The sequence below is a fragment of the Hesperophylax consimilis genome, unplaced genomic scaffold (assembly GCF_061612785.1).
Source record: "Hesperophylax consimilis isolate HC1 unplaced genomic scaffold, BYU_Hcon_1.0 scaffold_33, whole genome shotgun sequence".
NCBI lineage: Eukaryota > Metazoa > Arthropoda > Insecta > Trichoptera > Limnephilidae > Hesperophylax > Hesperophylax consimilis.
Genome location: NW_028301263.1, coordinates 1699854 through 1723294, shown reverse-complemented (window position 1 = coordinate 1723294; position 23441 = coordinate 1699854). Strand labels below are relative to the sequence as shown.

General features: G+C 35.8%; 1 protein-coding gene across 1 annotated transcript in view; it reads right to left on the bottom strand.

The window, feature by feature from the left end:
* The window catches only part of LOC149409221 (uncharacterized), a 67487-nt gene that overhangs the window by 31309 nt on the left and 12737 nt on the right, over window positions 1-23441 (bottom strand). The window contains exons 3-4 of the mRNA XM_089650048.1: window positions 12555-12796; window positions 1355-2658 (exon numbers count right to left, since the gene is read on the bottom strand). Coding sequence (XP_089506174.1) covers window positions 1355-2658; window positions 12555-12796 — 1546 coding nt within the window. The remainder of the gene's footprint in view (window positions 1-1354; window positions 2659-12554; window positions 12797-23441) is intronic.

Sequence of the window (23441 nt, the reverse complement as noted above, 5' to 3'; positions counted from 1 at the left end):
CTGCTTGGGTTTTGTGAAAATACTAAGAAGTGGTGAGTAAATTATTTTCCGTACTTTATTAATTAGTGTTAAATTTGGGTCATTCGTTCGTTTATTGATTTCTAATTGTTCAAGTAAATTTAATCTAATGCCCTTTTTTTCTATATGCAATGGTTTAGGACCCTTGTTGTTAAGTGGGGTATGATTATTCACCAAGAGATGTTCTGCGAATTTTGAGGATGTGTTTTTATTATTATAACATCGTATAATATGTTCTTGGAATCTAGTTGAGAATGCCCTCCCCGTTTGTCCGATGTAAGTGGCGTTACAATCGGCGTGGTCACATTTTAATTCATAATAACATTAATAACATTAATAACAGTGGCATATATGAATTAAAATGTGACCACGCCGATTGTAACGCCACTTACATCGGACAAACATGACAAAAAAATAATAATGACAAAAAGTCATTAGTAAATAATTAAGAACCCATTACCATTCACTGAGGGGAAAACATAGATTGGTTTAACCAACAATAGATCATGTCATCGGTGTAACCAGTAATAAATCAATGTATGCACCTTCAAAATTTACATTTGAAATAGTATAAAAACGTCGTCTCAATGTGGACTAACCACAGTTTGAAAATGGCCTTGTAAGCCGAAACAGCTGTCACAATAATAAAAAACTAAAACACTTGCAGAACTTAATAATAATATTATCAAATTTAATCTAAATTAAATTTATAAAAAAATTAAATGGAGTTCTACGAATTAAACACAAAAACAATAAATAAATTAAAAATTAATAACTGGTTGGCGTTGACCAAATTCAATATTCATATTTTAGAACAAAGAAAATTAATAAAATAACTGGTTGGTGTTGACCAAATTCAATGTTCGTATTTCAGAACAAATAAACTTATTGATAATAAATTATTTTTAGATTCTATGAACAAATACTGTTTATATATTGATTAACATATATTTCTGAATACACTGATCTAAAAGTTTCCTAAAATTATGTTTAATTAGGTATCTTAATGAAGGCACAGAATTCACGGAGATATTGAATACGACACAAATAATAATAATAATAAAAATACTTGGATGACTTGTATAGCGCCGTTTTTGTGCAAAAACACCTCAAGGGCATGCATAGAATATGAAAACATATTTATAAATTTATACAATAAACTAAATTACACCATATTTACAAATAAATACAAACATAATTATACTCAATTTAAATAAAATAAACACCTACATCTAATCTAATCTATATTTACAATTAAATTATAACTTTTCTTATGGTTGTTGAGATCAATAAGAAAAAAAACTGTTCAGCTTCACAAAAAATAAGATAAAATTACAATCGACAGGAAAATAAAGTTCACTGTTAAAGTTTTAGACGCCGCACTGTACAAGGAACTGCTCAAAATGTCTCTTAAGCTTTCCGAGTATGGGGGAAGGTTTTGGCAATGTACCATAGGTGGCTGATACGCTGTTGGTCTCTCTTTAACTCCTCTTCTTCTGTTGTCCGTGTCCGCTTGTCCCATAAACAGGAGGAGAGAGCCTTGGAAATCAAGCTCCATCTTTAATAGTTCATACTCAATGCTCGGTACAACTAGTCCTAAAGTTGCACAGCCGTGCGTACTTGACATCTCAGGTGGAACTCCCAGTTTCCATCCACCTAAACCACAAACAGGGTCTTTCTCCAAATGCTGCATCATGTGAGGATCAAACACAGTCGAGGAAGCTCTTTCCAAATGGAAATCCACTTCCGATGCTCCAGGCATGTGATAATTATTTTTTCCCTTCTTAAAATGCCCCGCCGCTGTTACAGAAAAACTAGTTCCTGAACAAACTGTATCAGTATAGAATTTGTATTCGACAATCCAAGTATTATCGCCTGAGTAGAATTTGAAATGTCTAGTCAGATAGAGTCCCATGGGTCTGTTTTCACAATTTAAGGATACCCACTCTCCGGTAAGAAAGAGCGGCAGTATCGGTTTCGTCATCAAGTAAGGGGGATTTTTTTCATTTGCTGCTGCAATTTGAGAACACACTGGACAATGATGGAAGATATCCAGATTCTTTTTTAAAACCTTTTCACTCATTTTATTCTTAGCGTCCTTTGATGAAGCAATAGAGTCGATGTGTTCTACTTTTCCTGCATCAAAATGGCCAACGAAGCCCTTTTCACGAACGCGACCTCTTGATTCATCTACACCTTTGGGGTCGATGTTGAGTAACGATTCACTTTGGATGAGTGAGTCGCTTTCTAGTCCAAGAGTATCGGCAATCGATGTATCTACTTTGAGCAATGGCACTTGATATGACGTTGGTTTGTACGAAGCTCTTCCTTCAATCCTTGAGTGTATATCTCCCAGTAAAAGTTCTTGTCGGTAGTGAGTTACTTCAAAGTCGCTATCAGTTCCCAGTTTGATCTGTACTTTGTAATGTTGCAATTCGTGGAAAACGAGGGAAATAGAATTCAGGCAGTTGAAGCTTTCGAGGTGGCATATTTTGAGGCCCTTCTTGTTGTGAAGTTTCTGGTTAATTTCTTGTCCGTTGGCTGTTGTAGTGAAAGGTCTTAGGTTCCCTGCTGTGGCATCTTCGCCCAACTTGAGGATAAAGTATTCGCGGAAAGGCATCCATCGCTTCTTTGCAATTCCTGTAAAAATAAAAAAAGGAATAAATTAGTTGTCAAAATAATGTTAAGTACATATAACTATAGAAATTATATAATGTGTAAATGGATTGACTGCGGTCTATTGTTTCAATCAATTCTTTAAAATTAACGTAATACAGGGATCTGCATTGTCCATTAGTAATACGCCATTTAACTATAAATTTCATTAGAAACCTGCTCTATCCAATATATTAGTACATTTAATTAGATAATCTACACAGGCTGCTTTGAAAGTAGTGCTGAGATAATAGCAACTTTACATGTGTGTAGTAATTTAAATTGCTGTGCAACATGCTTTATAGATTTAAGATAGGTACTGTAAACTTTTGAAGATAACATGGAAGCAAAGAGCGTGTAAGCTGATGTTCTGTGAATCGTTCGGGTAAATTTTATTTCGACTCTTGAGAAGAATTTTGTAGAAACGGTTTGTTATTTCAATTCATTGTGAAAATTAAAACTGCTGGCGCCATTAGCATATTTATTAATATTGAATAAAAGATTGAGGGGAATAGGAAATTGGGAGGAGATGTCATTTTTCATGATTGATTGAAAAAATGGATCAGAGTGAATTCCATTTTGCACTGGAGAAGACTGTGAAATTTGCATTTCAGTTGATCTCAGCAACTGAATTGAAGAAAAAATGAGAACGCCCCTGGAACAATTAAAACACGTTGCTTTTCGCAATAGACAAAAGAATAATCTTTAAATATTGAAGACAATATTAGTGATTTTTAAACGAAAATCTGAAACAGAAAAATCAGAAAAGGAAACGGTCACATCTGGGACTCGAACCCAGGACCCTTGTCTTTCCGGGACAATGCTCTACCAACTGCGCTAATGGGACCCTATTCCCCTCGGTCACTTTTAACTGTATCATACTTCGAATAAGAACTACCAACATTGTCTTCATTTTTTCACCGCACTTTTTTATTGGCAACTATCTTTATGTATGATCGCAAGATTCAACCCGAACTAAATGCAATCCAGACAGCGTCTTTTAGATAAACCTATCTTATTTTTTATTTTTAATGTGCGACATCTGTTGACTTTTCAAACCACAAGGGTCCTAACAGAATACATACATATTGTTTTATTTAACTTTAATTCCCAGCATGTGCATGAACTTATAATGCTTAGTTGACAAAAGACCCTTGGTTAACAAGTCAGCGGGCATTTCCTGAGTTGAAATGTATTCAATATTAATTAATTTATTTTTAACTGCATCTCTAACATAATGATACCGAACATCAATATGTTTTGATCTAGCATGTGCCTGATGACTTGTTGCTAATTTTAATGCACTTTGATTATCACAATTCAATTTAATTACACATTTTTTATCAGTAAGTTTATATATAAGATTTCTGAAATAAACAGCTTCTCTAGATGCCTCTGAGAGAGCAACATATTCTGCCTCAATACTGGATAAGGAGACAGTCTTTTGTTTTTTACTTTGCCAGGAAATCACAGAACCACCCATTACAAAACAGAACCCAGTATAAGACTTACGATCCAGACTATCACTAGCCCAGTCTGCATCAACAAAACCTGTCAGCTCTACATTTTCCTTACAATATGTTAAACAATAGTGTTTTGTCTTTTGTAAATAATTTAATATTCGTTTAGCATAACTAAATTGAGTTTCATTTTAACTGTTATTGAACTGGCTGAGATAACTAAGGGAATACGACAACTCTGGTCTAGTCAAACTGCCAAATACACAAGGCTTCCAATTAGCTTTTGATATGGAATGTTTACTACACAATTTTCAGCCTTTTCTATGTTCAACTTACTCTCAATGGGGGTATCTAAAGTTTTACAATTGGACATATCAAACCTTAATAATAATTGCTCTATATATTCCTGCTGATCTATAGTTATAGTCTTACATTCTTTGTTTACACTAATTCGCATGCCTAAGTAACGTCTAACAGGACCTAAATCTTTTAATTTTAATTGAGAACTTAATACATTTTTTAATTTTTCTGTTTCTGCAATACTATTAGAAAAAATTAAGAAATCGTCAACATATATAGCTACAATAATCTTGACATTCTCATAAAAAAATGTAAACAAGCATGGTTCAAATTTACTTATTTTAAAACCAAAGTTCAGCAAACAATCTTTCACTTTTTCATACCAGACTAAAGCATTTTTGTTGTTTGTTTTTGGGGTGTTATGCCGTGAGAATCTAAAAACTTACCAGACTAAAGCAGACTGTTTCAGTCCGTATATAGCTCTTTTTAATTTCAAGACCTTTCTAATTTGCTTATTTACAAAACCTTCTGGAATTGACATGTAAATATTTTCTTTTAAATTTCCATTTAAAAAAGCTGTTGTCACATCTAGATGTGTTATGTCCATATCCCACTGTACACTCAGAGCAAATAACATTCTCAGCGCAGAATGTTTTATGACAGGAGAAAAAGTGTTCTCATAATCAATACCATGTCGTTGCGTAAAACCTTTAGCCACGAGTCGGGCACGATACCGCACTTTATCATTCACATCTAGTTTTTTTTATTTAACACCCACTTGTTTTGCACAATTAATCCATTACTTTGTATATCAATAATTTCCCACGCATCGTTATCCTCGAATGACTGAAGCTCCTCTCGCATGGCCTGTCTCCACTGATCAGCTTCTGGTCCATTCAGCGCTTCTGAGAAGTCTATTTGTTCGACATCTGGATTGGAATTGGAAATACAGATATTACCAAACCCAAAACGTTCCGGAGGTTTTCGTATTCTCTTCTCCTGTTCTGGTAATTCTGGAATTGGTTGCAACTCACTGATTGAGATATCTGTCTCTATGTTTGTGATGCTTGTATCGTCATCATTTTCACTAGCCGGATCAGTATATATATATTTTTTTTTATTTTTTTTAAAAGAAAGACAAACATTCCCGGGTTACGAATAACCCAACAATGTTTGAAAATCTCCTACTACCACCACAGAAAGCCGAAAATGTTGCTTGTGTTGTGATGGAGGACTTAGCCAGCCGAGGAATCGAACACGCGACGCTCGGGTGAGACCCAAGCGCTATGCCCACTCAACCACTGACCGGTCGAAATATACAGATGTATTTGAATTTTGGAGAGATTCATCCATTGAAGACTTCCCCACTGAATCTCTGCCATCTTCGTTTGTTGCCGTAGACTCATGCCCTTCAAATTCAACATCATCCTGTATCCATTCTGCTATGTTTTCTGCATTGATTTCCGATGATTCTGTTTCTTCTTCTATCACTATTATATCTCTCTTTATAGTTTTAATATTTTTTATGGGTATCATATACACAATATCCCTTTACTATTTCTGAAAATCCTACAAGAATCTGCATTTTAGCCTTCTTGTCCCATTTTAATCTTCTTTCCTTCGGTATGTGGACCATTACGGGGCTGCCAAATAGGCGTATATGACTTAAATCTGGTTTCTTTTTATACCACGCTTCATAGGGTGTTTTATTTCCCAAACTTGAAGTTACAGATCTATTTTTTAGGTATACTGCTGTATTAGCTGCTTCAGCCCAGAACTTTTTTTCTAATTTCGCATAAAAAAGTAAGCATCGCGCTTTCTCTATAATAGTTCTATTAGCCCGTTCACAAACACCATTTTGTTCAGGTGTGTATGCAGTTGTCTTCTGGTGTATAATTCCTTCTCTGAGTAAGTAATTCTCCATCTCACCACTACAAAATTCACCACCATTATCTGTGCGTAATATTTTTTTTTTGTTTTCTGACTATTTTCAGTCATTGCTTTAAAATTCTTAAATATCTTGAAGACTTCATTTTAATGTTCGTGGAAGTATATGAAGGTCATACGACTGTGATCCAATGAACAAGACAAAATACCTAGCACCACCTATGGACTTCGTTTCCATAGGACCACATACATCTGCATGTATTGTATGTAGTATTTCTCTACTTATTTTTCCAACATGATGAAATGGTAACCTCATTTGTTTACCTTCGCAACAGGTCACACATTTCGCCATTGTCATATCACTGGTACCCGGGTAGGACAATCCATCTACAATGCCGTTCTTCATTTTATTTAAATCATTACTGTTAATATGCGCTAACCGCCTGTGCCAAAGATCTGCATTTGCTACAGCAGGTGCTGCCATTATACAATCTGCTACTTTGATGTTTAGCTTGTACACTCCATTTATTGACGTTCCTGTGGCCACCAACACATTCTTAGTGTTACGTATCGTATGTAGGTAGCATTTGTTTTCACCAAAAACAACATTGTTTCCGTTCTTGATTAGTTCGCTCACTGACAACAGGTTTGTTGTTAAGCTCAGTATGCAAAGCACATCTTTAACCATGATATCGTAGTTGCAGTTAGTTATTATTTGTACATCTTCGGAACACAAAACTGGCACTCTCATATTATTCGCGACGGTTATCTCTGATAAATATGGCGTAAAATTTGCGTGTTTTATCCACTCTTTGTTGGCCGTCATATGTGCACTTGCGCCACTGTCAATGTACCTACCATTCGTTTTTATTGTATTCTCCGTTCAAAAAAACTACACAGCATTTGATTGTTTGTTTTTTTTTGTAACACTGGACACTGGTTTCGATAATGACCCGTCTGTTTACATTTGTAACAAGTGATGGTCTTGTCACCTGTCACTTTTGAATTTTTCAATGACGTCGCGCCATTTTTAAATTTCTGCTTGTAGCTTTTATTTGCTGCAAATGCTGCGCCGCTGGAATCCACGTCATTCTTTGAAACCTCCATATCAGTCAACTTAGATTTTATTAAATCGGTGGTAATCTGCATTCCTGAGTGCTCCACCGCCATAATCATTGGCATGAATTTTTCTGGCAGACCTGCGAGAAGTAACGATCCGACCTATTCTTCTGTAATTGTAAATCCTGTGCCCTTCAATCTCTGAGCTGTTTCGACCACTTGCGTGACGTATGAAGTCATGGAATCACAATTTTCTTGTCGTAACGAGATTAAATGTCTTAGTAGAGATATTTTACGAGAAAAGCCTGAGTCATCAAACATAGACCTCAGTTTAATCCATAACTCTAAAATTGTTTTTTGTTTCCTTAATATGCACGTACAATCCAGGGTCAATAGTTTAAACTAGCTTCGCCTTGGCTCTTGCGTCATCTGATGCTTTTGACTCGAAATTTTTATCTGGCTCCCCGCTCCGACTTGATATAGTTAGCGAGGTTGTCAAGCACCAACAGATTTTCGACCGCAAAACTCCACTGATCATAATTCTGGTGTCTTGTCAGCTTCTCAATACTATGAAAATAGTTTACAGCCATATTTCCACGAAAAGTCAACAATTTTCGACTGTTTTATACTAAATTTACACAGTAAAAACCGAAAAATATATGGATATTTGCCCCTAACCTATTAAAACACGTTGCTTTTCGCAATAGACAAAAGATAAAAGAATAATCTTTATTGTTTCAATTTTCAATATAGATGGCGCCACTAAACACATTTGATAATTTTGTTACCATTATTCTAATAGACATGGCACTACAAATACTTGCGTTGGGTCATGTCAAGAGTTGGTATATAAAACAAGAGTATGTGGGAGATGAGAATAACAAAAGGGTATGTTGTATGAGATAACGTATATGTAAATGTGAATGAAGCAAGGAGTGTGTACCAAGTCAGAGTTTTTTGGCGGTAAAACCTTTCTGCCTGAAGGTTAGTTAAATAAATATCGGACAATTTTTATAGCGCCGCTTTTGTGAGTTATCACCTCAGGGGCGCTTTACAGTTGATGCAGGTATGAAACATATATATAAATATTACCAAAATAAAGTGAAGTTAAGTAAAGTAAAATGAAGAACAGGAACAGGTGACATGAAGATAGAAGATGGAGACTCTGCGGCAAGAATCCTAGGTGGTGAAGGAACTGTACCAGCTGCTGCAGCGAGAGTCTATCGCGTCCACCAACAGTGCCAGCACGAGGTTCGTCATCCGTTCAGGTATGTGTCTGCTGCTAATATAGCGCTGACATGTGTCTGCTGCTAATAAAGAGCGCTGACACAATATCTTCACATAGATAACAGACCTTGGCAGCACCGCTGTGACGTTCGACGAAGATAGAAAATTGTTAAATTTTATTCTCTGCTTTTGTGTAAACCGTTTATTCTTTATTTCATATTCTGTAAAAAAAAATTTTTAAAGGAACACAATAGGAAATTTTATTTTAAGTTTATTATAGTTAAGCGCACTTGAAGTGAAACAACACAAAACTGCGCTATATAAATGCTATGTTATTATTATTATTATTATAGAAGATGGAGACTCTGCTGCAAGAATCCTAGGTGGTGAAGGAACTGTACATATAGATTGTCCACGTCGGTTTTCAACCATTCTAATTATTGTCCATATGGTATTAGCAATGATGACAGCCAGTTTAGCCTCATTTTGACCATATTTTCTCTGCCAGGTATCCACTGCCATATTTATCAGTGTTGGTATCAGCAATGACGACAGCCAGTTTAGGCTCATTTTGAGTACGTTTTATAAACAACTACCACATTCACCTGATAAAGTTCTCTTATACATATTGAAAAGCTTAAAATAAACAATAATAGTATAATAATAAACTTGGCACGTCATTTAATCAGAATTCCCAGCATCCAAGCGGATGAATGGTTGAGATGAGGCTGATATCTAAACGTGCATCGGTGACGTCATATCGTGTGAATTTTTCCCCCATACCGTACACACTCTCATCTCTGATGGACCATCTTCCTTTTCAATGAGGCTGCGGAAACAGATTTAGAACTGTACGAATGAAAGCGAATCTTGACTCACGGAAAACTGAACAACTATGTTAGCATACGAAGAAAAATTAGTACGGAATTTATACTGTTAAATGTGACTACGTGATCATTTCCTAATAAAATATTAGTCATTCGCCGCCCTTGAGGTGATTTTTCACAAAAACGGCGCTCTACAAATTATCCAATTATTATTATTATTATTATTATTCAGAAAAAATCTGAACACGTGTTCAACACTCAGGTGGTCTTGTCTTGTCCGAATAAACCTTGTCGGTGATCTTGTCCGATAGCTGGCTAGGTTGACATAGCGTTTGGGCCCCACCCAGGCGTAGTGTGTTCAATTCCTCGGCTGGCTAAGTCCTCCATCACAACACAAGCAACATTTTCCGTTTAATGTGGTGGTAGTAGGAGATTTTCAAATATTGTCCAGTTATCCGTAACCCGGGAATGTTTGACTTTCTTTTAAAAATTAAAAAATATATATATAATGGAAGAGAGGCCAAATAATAATTATTATAAAGAACACGCGTTCCGACTTCCTCATAACTAATAACTTATTTATCGATTCATTTGTTATAGGAATCCAGTCTCGTTTTTAACAGAAAAACGTAATCAGTAAGTTTTGTCTAAATTTGAAGTAACGAGAGAAAATTGAATGAATTATTTATTTATTTATTTATTTTTCATGTTCTCCGTAAAACGGTTATTCACCAATACATTATGGAGAAGATTACAAATTAGAAAAAAAGTATAGCAAAACACATAAAAAGGTCAGTTTCACTACTTTGTGACATACGTCAAAAGATAATTGTTAAACTGCCTGTAGGTTACGTTAAAAATGTCGATGGTCAATGCAGACTCGTTGAGCAGTTCAGTCGCTCTGTTGACTGGGGCGTTCTGATAGGCAGAAGTCCTCGCTTTTGGAGCATAAAAAAGGGTATGGGACCTTCCACGAGTATACTTGTCTGGGACATATAAGTTAATCTCTTTCAAAATAGGTGGATTATGTATAGTTCCAGAGATTATCTTAAAAAAATGTTTTCCTAAAAATATTTTTCGGCGGGCTTCTAATGTATTAAGATCGAGCATTCCTGCTAAGAATAAGGATGGATATAGGAAAGGGTACTACATATATTATTTATATTATATTATATTATTTATTATATGAACTATTTTTACTTTATCATTTATGGGGCTGACGGTGACCGGATAAATCATCACAATGATAATTCATCACATCTTTAAAAAGTTATATAAAGTCATGGAAAGTGATGAAACAAAAACTTTATTAACTGGGTTAAGTACGTTAGTTTAGATTAGGTTAGGTTAGGTATAAAAAAAACTCTCATCGTGTCTAATGACTTTATATCACTTTTTAAAAGTGTGTTGAATTGTCACTGTGATTACGCTATACGAAACATGGCTTGGCCTATTTTAGCATATCGCTCGCCATACAATCTCGATGGGAATGTATGGCGAGCGATATGATGATACAGGTAAATAATGACAATAATATAAACAACGATAATATAGCGCTCTGATAGCCTGGTCTGTCACAGGCTTTAAAAGAAGATAATATCGATACATCTAAACTAAACATGACACATTACAGGATACCACTAAGCCATTGAAATCTGATTCTGATCTGATCTCAATTTGAGAATTACCATTATCATTCTATGATTGTAAATTTACAAAAAAATATAATTAATTAGGTCTCAATAGCTAAGTGGTTATCCTGGTTAGAAAGATATGCTGGGTTCGATTCGATTCCCAATTGCGATGCATTCACGTTGAGATTCTTGCACGATATTCACATAAAAAACAGGTGTCTATAGTGATTTGTTTTTGGGGTATTATGCCGTGTTGCGCTACCTCCTTCTTTAGCCAACGTTTCGTCATTTCATCATTGCAGTGTCCATCATCAGGGCAGATGTGTAATTTTGATAACAGGTGTCTAATTAAAAATATTATTTACTTAGAATAAAACGTACGTGATGTACAGGAAAATCATTTTGAAGAGAATACGATTGAATAAATTTGTGCACACCGATAAGTAGAGAGAATCAAAAATATTTTTCGAACTAGTTTAGAACACACGCACGCAGTCCCCTCTTACCCCGCAAATTCACAAAGATACAGGGTACTTAACTGTGTAGCAACGTTTATCAGTTCCATTTTTTGTTTGTTTATTATTAAACTAGCTGTAATCCGCCACGCGTTGCTGTGGCTCAGTCTGTATGTGCTGATAAAGAAACAATAGCGCGTGTTGCTTTTACGTTCAACAGATGGCGCTGTATTTTTACCTGTCGTATGAGACATCTATTTAATATATAAAAACACGCGTATTCGAATGTAAGGCTGTGTTAAAATTTCAAAGCATTCGGTGATTTTCAAAGATTTAAGATTTTGAAGGAAGGATTTTTTTGATTTATAAAGATTAAATTATTAATGATCCACCCAGTACATCACTACACAAGCAAGAGTCTCTTCAAAATGTTTCTTTATCTGTTCGTATGTGTTTTGGTACAAACATTTACAATACCACTTATAAGGTTGAACGTGAAAGTAATTGAAATACGGACTGTTCTCCAAGACAAAGTTGAGACACGGTTCACCCAGTTCAAAGGTTAAGTGAAGTTATGTTAGGTTGTAACAACTTGTACAGCCATTTTATTAAGTCTACGTAAGATTATCTAAGCTTTTGTGAGGTTTTGAGGTTATGTTTTGTAAGATTGTGCAAGGTGATGATAGGTTATATAAGTTGAGTTAGGTATACATTTTACCATAACAAGTGCTGAAGATCTTAGCGGTAAGCTACATCTTTTTAGCTGTACTCATCAGCCTTACTTTTGTAAGGTTTTGTTAAGTTGGGTAAATTAAGTTTTGTAAGATTATTTTAGGTTATGTTAGGTTTTGTAAGTTTAGTTAGGTATAAATCTAACCAGAACAAGGGCTGAAGATCTTAGCGGCAAGCTACTTACTTTTAACTGTAATCACATCAGCATTACTTTTGTAAGGATTTGTTATTTATGTTGGGTATACATAATAGGTTTTGAAAAGTTAGGTTATGTTACGTAGAGTTAGGTATAAATCTTACCAGGACAAGTGCTGAAGATCTTAGCGGCCAGCTGTTGTGCTACCTCGGCTGTGTGAGGCACCAGTCCCACCCTGGTAAGCGAGTACAGCCCCCCCGCACGCAGCTTGCCCCGCGCTATGGCTGTGTACACGGGGCTCGTGCAATGCTCGTCTGCGTAATAGTGTTGTACTAGGCGGAATGAGCTGTTGGAGTGGAACGTGTAGGACCGGAGTAGGAACTCAGGGCCGGGCCTGGTCTCGCATCTGTGGAAAATAAGAATACTACTTAGTGTATTTATAACAAAAATTATACAGTAGCATCTCAGGTGAACCTTTTTGTAAACATTAACTCTAAACAGGTAGACACTGAAACTATGTCATTCCATTTGGGGTATGTTGTGAGGCTGACGGATATAGGGAGGGAAAGATGGGGATGAAACTGACAGTTCAAATTTCGTAACTGAACACGGCTTAAGCCAATTTAAGCAACTGAGAACATTCTGAGAGGTGATATTTCACCAGGGCGATACTGAGATTACTGATTCGTAAACCATGGAGGCCATCAGTATACAGTAAATTAACAAACCTATGCGCATATCAATGATTTTATTATTCTGTGTGTTATTGTGGCGATGCACCACGTCAGGTTATATTTGGAATCGGGTCGCTAACAACAACACTCCCTATGTAAATGGTGATAAGGTTTAAATTCCCGCTCAACACCAGCCGCCTGTTTTGATTTATACAAGAAAAAAGATACGGTACAACAGATATTTAACTAACTAACCAACCAACACGCCGTTTCTGCAGGGGTAGGCACAGGGCCGTATTTGTACTTTTCACAAGTATAGGCCACTTCTTTTGCGCCGCCCCCTACCCCCTTCTTGAAAATTGCCACCGATATAATCTATCATAAAAAAAAAAAAAAAAATAAAAAATAAAAATTAAAAAAAAATTAAAAAAACATAATCACTCACTTTTAGGCTGCCATTAGGTGACACACAATTTTCAAAATAAATATTCAAATGTAGGAAGTAGGTATTCAAAAATAAAATAAACAAACGAATTAGTAAAATTTAATTTCATTAGTAAAATTTAATAACAAGAATTACAATTTTTTTCGGGTTTTTTTATTGAAAAAATCATCTATAATATCTTCATAGCTTATAGTATTCATTAAGTCTGCTTCAATGCTCAGAAGAGCCAAAGAGTTAAGTTTTTCTTGCGACAGTGAAGATCTTTGGTAATTTTTCACACGCTTTAAACAGGAAAAACTCCTTTCTCCAGAACAATTTGTGGCCGGGGTGCAAAATGCAATGCGGAGAGCTATATCCAAGTTTGGATAAACATTACACAGAGATTGTTTCCTCAAAAACTTAAAAAGATTCAGTAATGATGTCGATTCAGGTTTCTCTGCAGTCTTATTAGAGGAAATGTGACTACAAAAGTGTACACATTCTTGAACTAAATCGTCTTCTAAATCATTACAGTAATATTGCATAAGAGACTGAGCTTTTTCTGAGACTCTTTGTGTTGAAAGTTCACTCATTCTTGTTAAAAATGAAAAATTTTCTTTAAAGATTATATATGCACCATGTCTTTTCTCTAATTCAGCTCTCAGTCTGTCCAGAATTACCAAAAGGGTGTTGACTCTGAAAGAGTCTTTGGAGGTTGTTTCAATTTCCTCATTTGATGCTTCGTCTATGAAGTTTTTTTCTCTTAGGGTTCCTCTTACTCTTAATTTCGCCCGGATATTGCTTAAGTGCGCTCATTTCAATTGTACTTTTTTCGAAAAAATCAAAGTTTTCTCGCTCTGCTATTTTGAATTCGAGAAGAGATCCATAAAGATCAGATACCGTCAGTACATCAACAGATGAGTTCTGAATCTGAGCACTCACTTTATTTAATCTGTCCAAAATAGCATTTTAAAATACGATCATAAATGCCGTTTCCAGTTTTTCCAATTTAAGGCGAATTCCCTTTGCTTCTATTTGTGGGATGGGTTTCTGTGTAGCGTCAGTTTCAATCATTTTTAAAACCGTAAGTACTTCATCCCATGAATCTCTAACACTTTGACAGGCATCTGCTCTTGCTGACCAACTTGTGAGGTTTACTCTCTTCAGCGTCTTTCGTTTTCTTATTTCATTAGCCAATTTTTTCCAACGATCGGTTGACTTCACAAAGAAAATATTTACCTCTTCCAGCAACATGAAGAAGTGACAGGCTTCTGTACAAGACTCAGTGGCCGAGGTTCCCACCAAATTTAATGAATGAGCTGCACAAGGGACGAACATGGCAAGTGGTGCTTGTTCTTGAATTTTGGCTTGTAAACCATTATAAATTCCTGACATGTTCGAGGCATTATCATATGACTGACCACGGCAGTCTTCTAGATTTATGTTCAACTTTTCTAGCTCTAAAGTACTGGCATCAAACATATCTTGAGCCTTGTGTTCTACAGAAGGTAAGAATTTAAGAAATCTCTCACATGGCTCTCCATTATTTAAAACATATCTAATCACAAGTGTCAGTTGATCTACGTGTGCTGCATCCGGTGTAGAGTCTACAATTAAAGAAAAGTATTTCGCTTCTTTTATCTCATCACTAATGCATTTCAGTACTTTCTCAGCCATTAAGCAAATGAACTCGTCCCAGACAGTTTTTGATAGGTAGCTAGTAGTTCCAGATCCTTGGTTTGCATGTCTTTCAATATCCTTGGCTAAAAATGGATCAAACTCTGCTATTATTCCAAATAGCATTATGTAATTCCCACTGTGCGGGTCACCAAATTTTTCATTACTTCCTCTGAAAGCGAGACCTCTTGATGCCAATCCTTTCATTACAGCAACGACCCTCTTTAAAATGTTCTTCCAATAAGCAATTTCCTCGTTTAGTTGGGCAGTTAGTGAAGATTGAATACAACCGTGAATCAAACCTCTAGATCTTAAAGCGAGAATACAAGACTTATGATTTGGAGAGTTTTCGTGTTGAGCTGGCCGAACGACATATTCGTAAACAGGGAATTTTTATATAAATTCTGACATCGATTTCGTTCGTGTGGCCGATGAGATATTTTGCCGAATCTGGAGGATACCTACAGTGTCATTTGTTAGATAATTCTCCCCACACAAAAGTTGGCCGAAAGATTTTTTTTTTCATAACAAATTTGCAATCAACTTTTGCCGTTAGTTTTGGTAATGTGGCACGTCGGATATTTTCATCTTTAAAATGACACCGGGAGTCGTCGCTTTCCAGGACTCCTCCCGGGCCGAAATCTGGATGAATGCGTTTTTTTAACTAATCTTATTTGGGGTTAAAGCCCAGTACTAATTTGGTTCATGTGGCCTATGGGATGGGATTTTTACGGTCATCGCTTGGACTACAAGTATACACAAGAAACTGCCGCATTGCACTGCCGGCCGGCCCGGCGCGCGCGTGATACGGTATATTATTTTTTTTTATTTTAAATACATAAACGGCTGTACTGCCTTTTATAAATAAACATATAATAGAGTACAAAGTAAAAAAATAATATTATTTCATTATAGTAGTTTTAAACTTAAAAATAACATACAATTATTTTGTGTATCACAACCAAAAATAACAAAAAAAGAACATTGAGAAATATCTTCATTTCATTTCAACATGTCCATATTGCGTATATAAAATTACATTATGGAAAAATAATTTCTGAGTGCATGTTTATATTGTGTGTTCTTTTTTATTGTTTTTTTATTATGTGTTCGTACGGACTGTTCATCACATCACCCGCCCCCGATCCGCCGCCCGCCACCTTGCCGTACGGGCAGTAGCATCAATATAACTAACTATCTAACTAAAGTACTAGGAATTAGCGCCTTTCAAAAATAATATTTATCGTCTAATAGTCATAAAACTTTGTCTATCCACAGGGACTTTTTTTGTTTATAATCGCATAAACGGCTTACCAAAGCGAGCGAGTGCCGCCCCCTGAACTCTGCCGCCCCTAGGCCGCGGCCTATAAGGCCTATTGACAAATCCAGGACTGGGTAGGCAGAGAGGACGGACCGCCAAACAACTCGGTCTTGGCACATACTCCTTGCCTCATTCACATTCAGACATACTCTTCTATTATTCTGACTCTTGACATGGCCCTACTCAAGTATCTGATTCACTTGGTCGTGCCATGTCTTCCTCCGGCGTCCCCGACTTCTGCTACCATTCGGATTTGAATCGTTTATTCTCCTTACACTGCATTCGCTCTACATAATGGATAAAAAGCCACACCTCTCTGTTCTAGCTTGAGGTGATTTTGCACAAAAACGACGCTATACAAATCATCCAAACATTAGTATTATTATTCTAACTCAGTCTCATTTACGTAATTGTAAAAAGCATTCACTTTGTGGCTCATCATAATTTATGTGTTTTTATTATACAGTCTCATTTATTTTGGTCCTTCGAGCCGGATTAAACATCTTCCGCCTTTCTTGTTAGATTTACGCGCTTACTTGTTCTGATAATTCATTGCGATCACATGTTAAAGTATGTTAGCTTAGGTAAATACTTGAAGGACACGGCACGAATTATCTTAATCGTGCCTTTTTTTATAGTGAATACCTCACAAGAGTCCCAACTGCTCCCGTCTGGAGCCAGTGAGACTATGGCATCCCCAATTGGGGGATGTTGTGAGGCTGAAGGTAAGTGGGGAAGGGAAAGAGGAAGGTGGGGAAGTACCTGGCTATTCAGATCTAGTCACTAAACACGGCTAAAGCCATTTGGAGCAACGTTTCAATTCTGAATGGTGGTCTTACACCAGGGCGATACTGGTAGTATCTTCCACTCTGTGCCTATAGGTATATCTCTGAGAATCTGCGGCATCTTTTCCTCAATTCAATATACCTATTAAAACCCTGTGTTAAAAATCGACCGTTTTAACTTCTTAGATTTTTGCCTAACCTAAGAATGACTAAAATAACATACTACTTCTGTGGGATGTTTTGAAATATTAGTTTAATAAAAGGTAAAATCAAAAACCCACTAGGTAGGTAGATGAAAATTCGAAGTTCGGTTAGAAAAATCTCAAAGACACCCATAGACATATGAATATATAGACTAGAAATTAAAGGTGAGGGGTAAAATCAACTGTTGAAAAACGAAGGGGGTAAAGCTGACTGTGATTCGTCAATAAATCAATCTGACAGTATATAGGCATCTCGCATTATAATATCACCATTCAGTTCTTAAAAGTAAAATCTGCTTTTGAATGAATAGACATTTTTACATGGGAGCGCAAATTACTCGCCACGTTATGAACAAATTTGCGAAGTCCAAATTCGACAAAAAAAAATTCTTCTATTTTCAGAGTCGAATATTTTGTTTACGTATTTAGTTAAGACACTTTTATAAGTGTTCATTATTTAGTTCCCAGTAACCAACGATGCTTACAGATATATCTCGATGTGATAGTATATGTTTCTACAAACTGATCCATATTATACGATGTAATTACGATTAAAATAATGCTTACATATGGAATGTAATACGACAATTGGGTTTATTCTCTTTTTCACATCTATTTTTACAAGTTTTCATAGCTAAGCCACCATTTTGCCGTGTTATTTCGTAAAATGCCTCGACCATAGCTCGACGCTAGTTCGAACAAGAATGATGACGTCACATTCTCAAGATTCACGGGAATCCATACGCGAGCCCAGCCGGCTCCAATGGAACCGGCATGGGGAGTGGGGAATAATACGCTTTTAATCACTTGGGGCAGGTCTACTAATATTCATATGTCTATGAAGACACCCATAGTCACCCAGGTCTAAACTAAAAACTTACCTTTTTAAGCTGTCGCACCCTTAAATTAAATATACCATTCCTAAGAGAAAGTACAGTTATATTCAATTTTTCAATTAAGTCCTTAATCCTGTATCTAAATTTCGCCAATAAACAATTAGAAAATGTTAATTAAGTGTTAATCGCAAGTGACCTACCAGGTAAGTATTGTACTGTATTGTATATCGAGCGGGTTGTGGGACTTTCCGATAATATGTTCATAGCAGGCGACGCTCCGCAACTTTTGCTCACCCACGACACACCAAATTTCTTCCTAGAATTTCGCGGCACACCGAAAGCTAAAATATATAGGTATTAAATTGATTTCTTGTTTTATATTTGAAAAGTATACATACATACATATATCTATAACATATTTATTTTTACGCAATCTTAATAATTATTATAAAATAATAATAAATTAATGAGCGATTAATTGTTAAATTAACCTGCGCTTGTTTCATGAACACAAAAGTTTTATATTCGGCTCGATTTTTGACAGCGCAACCCGAAGTTCTTGGTCAAGACCTTTTAAGCATGACCGATTATCATTTTTAATTAATACAAGCGTTGAAAAACTTTGCTCGCATAAATATTTCGTTGAAAATGGAATGCTTTGACGGAAATGCGAGGATATTATTTTTTAACGTAAATCCAGAAAACATCTAATGGATCTTCGGAGAAGTGAAATTTTAATGTCATGTCATTATTTAAATCTGTAAATTCCTCTCGAATTTGCAGAGGCAGTGCTTCTGTAGAATTTATTGCATTGGTTGCAAAAAGATTTCGAATCCAATCGTATTGTTCCGTATTAATGGAATAAAAATACTGACCAAATTTCTGCTGAAGCATATTTTCATTTTGTTGGGCCAGACCAAGATTGTTTGTTTTCAATTGTACTATGGTAGGTCCTTTGGTACATTTTCAAACATCTTTTTTGCAACTCTTTCTCCCATAGTTCATTATGTTCATTCAAATGCTCGAATATATCAGCCATGTATGCAAGTTTGGCTATCCAGTAATTTTCATCGAGGTGCTGATATAGTTCGGGCGTATTTTGATTTAAAAGAAACTCATGCACCTCGTGAAGAAGCTCAAACAATCTAGCCAAAACTTTGCCTCGGGATAGCCAACGAATTTCAGTATCAAACAAAAAGGATTCACATTTGACTCCCATTTCTGCACAGAGTATTCCAAAGATTCGCGAGTTTAGGGCTCTTGATTTAATTATGTTTACGATTTTATGCATTTATTTATCGTGTTCAAAAGTTCCTCCGGTAAATTTTCGACCATCAATGCTTCGCAATGTATGCAGCAGTGTTTAAATTGTAACGTTTGATTTTTTTATTTTACACAAGAGACAAAACCCTTTTTACTACCCGTCATTGCCGCAGCGCCATCCGTGCAAACAGCAATGCAATTGCTCCATTTAATATTATTCATTTTGAAGAAATCATCGGTTACTTGAAAAATTTCTTCTCCGGTAGTTCGTTTTGAACCTCCTTACAAAATAAATAATGTTCTTTAATAAAGTCTTCGTTAACGAAACGTACAATAGCCATCAACTGTGCTTTATTTTCAATATCGGTTGTTTCGTCGATCTGAAGCGCAAATTTTTCAGCCAATAACAGTTTTCTAATCAGTGTTCCTAATTGTTGTGTATAAAGCTTCGGGCTTTCAGACACAGATGGCAGTGCTCTTAGTTTTAGCCTCCGACGACAGAGGGCGTCTCAGCTTTAGGTTAGGTTTCATTGGAATCCCACGAGGGGACCGAATCTAGCGAGTACCGATAAAGGTTGACCAACGCGGTTATTTATTTATTTATAAATTTACGCCCGGCTGGGCTTTTACATGTTATTTTCTTGTTTTTTACAAAGAACACAACAAATCAAAAATAAAACAAAGTCAAAGTAAAATCACAAAACAAAATCAAAAAGGAAATAGAATACATAGTAAAACACAACCTCTTACAAAAATAATGCCAAAAACGAAATAAAATGAAGCTACTTAGTTTCTGTAGTTAAATTATAGTGTATTTGATATTCTTTTTTCGTTATATTGTACACGCGATATTCTAAATAAACCAGTTAATAACAAGTAACCTATTTATTACTGAAAGAGGTATCTTCCATCCAACGAGTGTTGGGAGTCTGTGGCAAGAAGTCCACGGCTGTATATCCTAAAGGATAGAACATCACAGCTGGCGCAGTCGAAGGATAACTGGAGAATTTTTTTTCGTTGTCACACGGCAGCAGAATTTTGTCAACCAGGAACGTGAGGGCTAAGTCACGGGGTGACTTCCAATTGTGTTTTCCTTCGTGGAGAAGGGAGACAAGATTGTTATCCAGGGCCGTGGAGGCCTAGGATCAACGATTTCTGTTCTAGGAATTAAGAGGCAATTTACCAGAGGACCATTTTAACAAAGGAAAATAATCCATTGCCAAGGCGAGCGGTGGAGCTAATTTGGAACAATAAAACATTGCCAGGACGTGCGGTGTTTGCAGCATTTATCTATTGCCAAGGCGAGCGGTGGATAATAACAACTTTTGAAGGAATTTCTGAAAGACTGGCGGCGGAAAGAAGAGTTCCTGAGTTAAGTAGTTGTTTTTTTTTGTTGGAGGTTATTGTTCCGGGTTTTGTTTTTTTTTCTTGTGTGTTTTTATTGTGGTCTGTGCTTCGTGTAGATATGGAATCGGGAAGAATTCCGAGTTTTAATCATCTCGAGGGAGATTGGTTCGTGTTTAAGCTTCGTTTAGAACAGTTTTTCGTTATAAATGATGAGATTAACGCGGATAAAAAAAGGGCGTTTCTGTTAAATCTTTTGGAGCCGGATACACTCTCTTTGTTGATAAATTTGTGTTTTTCACTTAGAGTTACGGACGTATCGTTTGAAAAATTATGGGCACTTCTTGAAAAACATTGCAGTAAAAAGCGTTCAGTATTCAAAGAACGCGAAGTATTTTTTTCAGCAAGACAAGAGGCGGGCGAATCCATTAAAGATTTTGGGGTTAGATTACGGTCTTTGTCAACTTATTGTGAATTTGAAGCTAGGTTGGAGAAAAATTAAGTAGATATGTTTGCCATTGGATTATTACCGGGTCGCATTAAAGACAAGATTTACTTGGAAGGGCTGAAATTGTCACTTAGCGTACTAGAGGAAATAGCTAATAGTATGTCAGTTTTAGACGTTCCAAATAATTCAGTTAAATCAGAGGTTAACATCATCAGTAAGAATACTAACAATAGGCATTTTTCTAAGGGCAATAAACAAAAGTTTGCCGCGAGTTCATCTGTAAACAAACCGACGTATACAGTACCATCGGGTGCGAAAACCCAGTGCCGAATTTGCAAGAAAACGGGTCATTGTACTAATTCATGCAAATTTCGCAATGCGAGATGCTACAAATGGAATGAAGTAGGTCATCTGCAAAAATATTGTGTGAATAATAACTTTTCAAATAGTGTTAATCCAATTGTTGAGGATTTTTGTTGTAATAATCATGTGATAGCTTCAATAAAACCGTTCACAGCAGACATTATAATTAACGACAAGCATTTTAGAGCGATGGTCGATTCGGAATGCAGGAAGAAATCTTTAAGCGTCATTTTGGTTCATTAAAATTATTGGCGGATAACCGTATCATTACTGGGTACGCAGGGAATCCTTTGAAAGTTATTGGCAAAGGCATAACATTACAACAAAGTCAATGACAGACGTCAAGTATAATTTTGCTCCGTATAAAATAGTGGAATAAAGCGCAAAAAGTTTGTTTGAAACATTATATCACTTGTGTATCTGTGCATCATAGTGCGGCGGAAATTCTGGAACTTATTTTATGTATGTACTGAACCGCATTCTTAAGAGAAACTCATTTAAAAAATTTAAAAAACTGAGATTTTTTCAAATTATTTGGATACACTACCTACATATGGCATATTTATTCTACTAGTCAATAGATGTCAGTAAATACCTAAATGCATTAAAATTATAAAATAAACTAAGTTACGCCTACGAATCAATAGATGGCAATGCCTGCAAACTTGTGAAGGAAAATATTTTTAATTCAACTATTGCCCAATAGATGGTGACAGTGTTTATAAACATCAAAATAAAACTTTATTTATTTTTTTATAAAAAATAGAAATCAAAGTTTTTAGTGGCATTGGATCATTTACTAACCCTATGTCCAAACCAACTAAAAACATGGAAACAAGGTCTAACAAAAATACCAAAGATGACCCAATATTCGAATTCATCAACTCAAAATTCGAAGAAATGAAAACAACTATGTTTAAAAAAATAGAAACTGAGCTTCAAGAAATAAAAACGTTTAACAACTTTATTAACGATAAATATGATGACATCATTCTCAAACTGTCACAAATCATGGATTCACCAATACAAATAAACAAACTTAAGGAAGAAATGGCAGAAAAGGAGAAAAGATTGGCTGCGATGGAGATTCACCTGGCAGATATTGAACAATCAGGCCTATTAAACAGTATCGAAATAAGCGGCCTTAAATTACAAGAAAACATACCCCCAGCCCAGAGGTCGGCAAACTTTTTTGCCAAAGAGCCAAATATGTACATTACAACGATTTAAAAAAAAATAAGAGCCGATAAGGAAGTTGAGTCCATTTTTTTTATTTTTTTTTTATCAATGTTCGCATTCAAACTTAAATACTTTTTTTTTTAAAGTTTGTTTTCATAATTAAATTAATTCTCAAAGTTTAAATTTTATTAAGCCCGCCAAAACGAGCGGAATCCGAGCGGTAAGAGGCGGGGTGTGGGTGTGACGTCATTCGAACTGTGAAAACCACGTCGCTTAAGCATTTTGTATGGAAAATTTTTTATTTCTTCAACAAGGAATTCCAGTAATTTTTTTACCAATGTTAACCGTCTATTAGAATTGATGTTATTAAAAAAAAAAGAAAATTGATTAAGATTTCATATTTAAATTACTATTTTAAGTTAGAATATTTGCTTTTCCCGCCCGGTACGGTATTGCCGTCGCTATTAAAATTTGTTGACGTGCCCCGCGCAAATTCAGGACCACCGTGCAGAAAAGTAAAGACCAAAAGTAAAA